Below are 4,521 nucleotides of genomic sequence, written 5' to 3'. Positions count from 1 at the left end.
TCAACTGCACCCAAGTCAAGCCAGCCAATCGAAATACTGCTCAGAATAGACGCCGCCCTGTATTAAGTTGATACAAATGGTGCTTTTGTAGCATGTTTCAATGTGTGGTCCGAGAGAAACAATATGTCCTGATCAAAGGGAATATCTATAATATGTGAGTTTCTCTTTCAAACAATCCCATTCTACACAATCGTAGCTCACAAAGAAAGCTATCATTCAGAGAGATTACATCATAAGCGTGAGTCTGTGAGGTTCATGTCTTCTAGATTGACTATGCTCCACTGTTAGCTACAGAGACAAAGCAGTATACCACCATCATAGAACTGCATGCAATGGCAGATAGATAGATAGATAGATAGATAGATAGATAATTATATTATAATCTCTGAGGGAAAATTGTGTTGCATTTTTAATATTTGCACCTCACACCATTGCTAAGGGTTAGCTTATTAGTGTAGACTATTAAGGAAGGGGAGGTGTTTCAAGTAGCCTAACCTATTGTATGAGTAAAATCATTGTATTAAGTGCATTTAAGATGTGTAATAATGCATAGCAATAGCCTTCATAAGGAACTGTAATGAGTTGTACGAGCACGAGCACGCACAGAACCACCACAGGCCCCGGCGGGCATGCGGAGCAACGTGTAGGGCATGCCATGGAAGGGGGGTTGTATCTATGTCATGGCACGTGCATTTTAAATGGGCACGGTGCACTACTTTATATAAAAAGGCAATCACTGATAATATGAACATACTGTACCACATTATACCAAATCTCTGTTAAATTATGGTGTAATGTACAGTACGGCCAATGGTTTTTAAATCTATAATTACATTTTTTCTCAGAACTTTGAAAAAAAATAAAAACATTGTAGAGACATCACTTGCGTTCCCAATTTCACATTGAAGTGCAACAAGCACAAAACTGCATATATACTGTACATAGTGTTGTCGGCATGGTATAGCACAACCTAAAAGGGACCTATCAAAGCCAGACAAGTGAAATATTAACAATAAACAAGCCTATGGGCAGGCTGTGCAGAGAATGTTGAAATATTCAGACTGCACACATTAAGATCATATCTATACATATTTCTCATAGGGAAGACCAACCCTACTCAATTGCACACATTATCAATATTTCTGGAAATATATCTAGTCTCTCAAAATTGGGTGAATGTTGTACGCTTCTCAAGGACTTCAAGGTAGTCTGGATCAATATGAAGCTTGGCTTTCAACTCCCAATACTCACTCCTGCTGGGCTCCACATAAACAGTGCTGGGTGCTGTACAGTACAGTATTGTCTGTTGTATTCTCTCGGGGTGCACATATTGATGTCGGACATCAAAGTCTGAGGTATACTGTCTAGAAGAATGGGCCTTATGCCGACACGGTAGAGTGTTGCAGTAAGATGATGGTGTGTTTGGTTCTAAGACATTTCTGTTTTCATACTGATCCTGTAAGGAGAAGTTGTTGGGCGGCTCTGGAGTGCTAATACTATAATCAGAGTTTACTGCATTGCTGCCCGCCTCCTCTTCAGAGTGATTCAGAAAAGCCCCATTCAGCTCATCAAAGTCTCTATATCCATCCACCAATTTGCTCTCCTCTGGGCTGTAGGCTGTGTTCTGGCATGTGTGCTCCGTGGGAGGTGGGATGTACTCGTACACATGCCCAGCAGATGTACAGACCTTTGGAATGGAGCCCTTCTTGTAAAGGCCGTACTCCATGTTCAGAGAGCTTATGCATGCGTTCACCGAGGTGTTCTGCTCGTTTTGAGACTTTTGGCGTCTCTTTTTCGTGGCGACAAACAGTCCCGCGGCCACAAACACAGACATTATGAACATCAGGAGCAGGGCAAGAATCAGAACAGATAAAGGAACAGTGTTGTGTTGTGTCTCGTAATCCAAGGATGTTTCTATGGTTATAGTGCTGCCAGGGAACGACTCTTCGGAGGGTGGAATCATAGAGGTGAGTACATCAGAGTTATTTGGACATAAATTAGATGACTTAATGTATCGCATGTCCTCCCCGGCCAGCCTCTTGGGAGAGCCACAGATTACATTGTTTACAACTGTGCCAGTGGTAAGCTGCTCTAGCCACGTCTTCAACTCCACAATGGGACAGGAGCAATCCCAAGGATTCTCAAACAAGTCGACTTGCACTAGCGTTGTAAGCTGATCCAGTACACCCCTGATGGGCAGATAGCGGAGGTGGTTGTTACGAAGATTTAGTCTTGCGAGTGTCAACCCATTAAATATTCCCCCCGGTAAGGTCTTTAGCAGGTTGTTGTTCAAGAACAACAGCTGAAGATTGGGTACATGCTGAAAGGTGTCAGACGCTATTTCCCTAATGATGTTGTACTCTAAATATAAAAACTGCAGGCTCTCCAACCCATAAAACATATCAACTGTGAGACGGTCTATTAGGTTTCCATTCAAATACAGTCTTCGCAAGTGTGTTAGATCTCCTAACGCTCTTTCATGTATGTGAGCTATTCGATTGTTACCAAGGTGAAGCAAATCTAATCCAGTTGCTTCAATGAAATCTGATCTGCGCACCACAGGGATATAATTACCTGTAAGATACATTTTTTTGGGATTGTAAGGTTTGGGATTTAAATCAGAGATGCGTTCAATCTTCCTCTCCTGGCAGTTGACATTCAGGCCCAGGTCTGAAATTTGGAGATTGCAAGTACAGGCTGTGGGACAGTCCAAAGGCACAGGAGATTTGGTCTGATATGAGATGATCTGACCATAGTTTTGTGGTCTATTGGACGGGATGCGAGAGGTGGGTTTGGACTTTAATTTGCCTGCTGGGCGAGGTCCCTTAGTCGGCCTTGACGACGACCGTGCAATCCCTGACAGAGTGAGAGGGGCTGTGACCGAGGAGGGTGTGCTTCTGTAGTATGTTTCAGTGCTCATATGTGGACGGGTTTGCATCTCATATTCGGCAATAGCTCTCCTGGGGCATAATTCCTGTTTTGAAACCTCATCAAGATCTCTCCCATGAAGCCGGAAAGGAAACTCGCAAACGACATCACCAACTAAAGCCATGTAGGATATGCTCTCTAGCCAGCCTTTCAGTGCAATCAGCTCACAGGAACAGTTCCATGGGTTCTCCTCTAGTTGTAATTCCACAACACTGTCCATGTGTTCCAGCAGGCCTGAATAGGGGAGTACTTTTAACTGATTTCCCCTCAAATCAAGGTGAGTCAAAGGGACATACTGAAAAAGGTTAGTGGGCAAAGTAGAAATTAAGTTGTCATTTAAAATCAGGACCTCCAGATGATACAGTTTGCTGAATGCATTTGGCTCCACATGAGTGATGTAATTATAGTCAAGCTGTAGATATTCCAGACTTTCAAGGCCGATGAAAAAATCCTCCTTCAAGACATCGATTTTGTTATTGTTGAGATGCAATCTCTTTAATCCCTGAAGTCCATTAAACGCTCCTGATTCTACCTCAGATATGTCATTGTTGCCCAGATGCAATATTGTGAGTCCATTGTAATCAACAAAGTCATTAGCGGACAGCATTTTGAAAAGGTTCCCTGTGAGCAGTAGATGGTATGTTGGGAAATACACCGGACTGATCTCTGAGAGACTGACCATCCCTCTGTTTTCACAGCTCACAGTCAGAATGCCCTCTTTCTCCTCACAGATACACAGCCTTTGACATATCTCCCCATAATTGTCAACCATCTCCACAGTGCATACAGATGTTGCACCCAACAATATGACTGTAATCCAAATATGCATTTTCCTGTATTGATGACCAAATTCACTGTGCTGCTGAAGTGTCTACTGTCATCTAAAGACAAAAGACACAAAGGTAAAATGACTGATAAACAAAAACTGATATAATTCAACATACTGTTGTGATCCAACAAAAATTGATTAATTCAACAAAAACAGATACACAGTAATTCAACGAAACGGATGTGATTAACAAAGAATGATATAATTCAACAAAGATTATCATTCAACAATGTATTAACAAGCTATCCAATTGACTGCAGCCTGTAAGTCAAAGCTTTAATTACAGTTGCCTTGGGGTTAACTTGTGGCTGTGGACTCGATGATAAAACCATGCCAACCACTGGAATGAAGGATTGTAACTGTATAACATAAGGCACGCCATGTAACACAAGAAGTAGCATATGAGGTCAAAACTAGGCAGTATGTAATCTATCAAAATCCAAAACAGGCTACTGGCACAGATGAGACAATTTTTAACCTACTTTGAGATATCTAAAGAAAGGTGTGCATTTTAAAATTAGGTTTTGAAGCAGATCTGCATAGTATGCTGATTTGCACAGCGTCCTCAACATAGTCCGACAAGCCACCCATATAATGTCAATAATAACAATAATTATAATAAAGCATATTGCTTTGAAAATAAAAAATACTTACCTCACTCACGAGTGAGAATGAATAGCCTACTCCTTGTCTGGAAAGAAAGCGCACCCCACATTTTATGCCTTCAACTGTTACAGATATATTTTCATTATGCACACGTTCAC

At 41.6% G+C, this 4,521-nt stretch overlaps 1 protein-coding gene across 1 annotated transcript; it reads right to left on the bottom strand.

The window, feature by feature from the left end:
- Positions 1 to 1,162: 1,162 nt before the first annotated feature.
- Positions 1,163 to 3,757, bottom strand: LOC311313282 (SLIT and NTRK-like protein 5; the record flags this gene model as incomplete). The annotated part of the gene is made up of 1 exon (XM_084443396.1): positions 1,163 to 3,757. The coding sequence occupies one exon, from the start codon at positions 3,755 to 3,757 to the stop codon at positions 1,163 to 1,165; it is 2,595 nt and encodes an 864-aa protein (XP_084299522.1).
- Positions 3,758 to 4,521: the final 764 nt, after the last annotated feature.

This window comes from Borostomias antarcticus (assembly GCF_949987555.1).
Source record: "Borostomias antarcticus genome assembly, chromosome: 9".
NCBI lineage: Eukaryota > Metazoa > Chordata > Actinopteri > Stomiiformes > Stomiidae > Borostomias > Borostomias antarcticus.
This window is presented reverse-complemented; position numbering and strand designations above follow the sequence as displayed.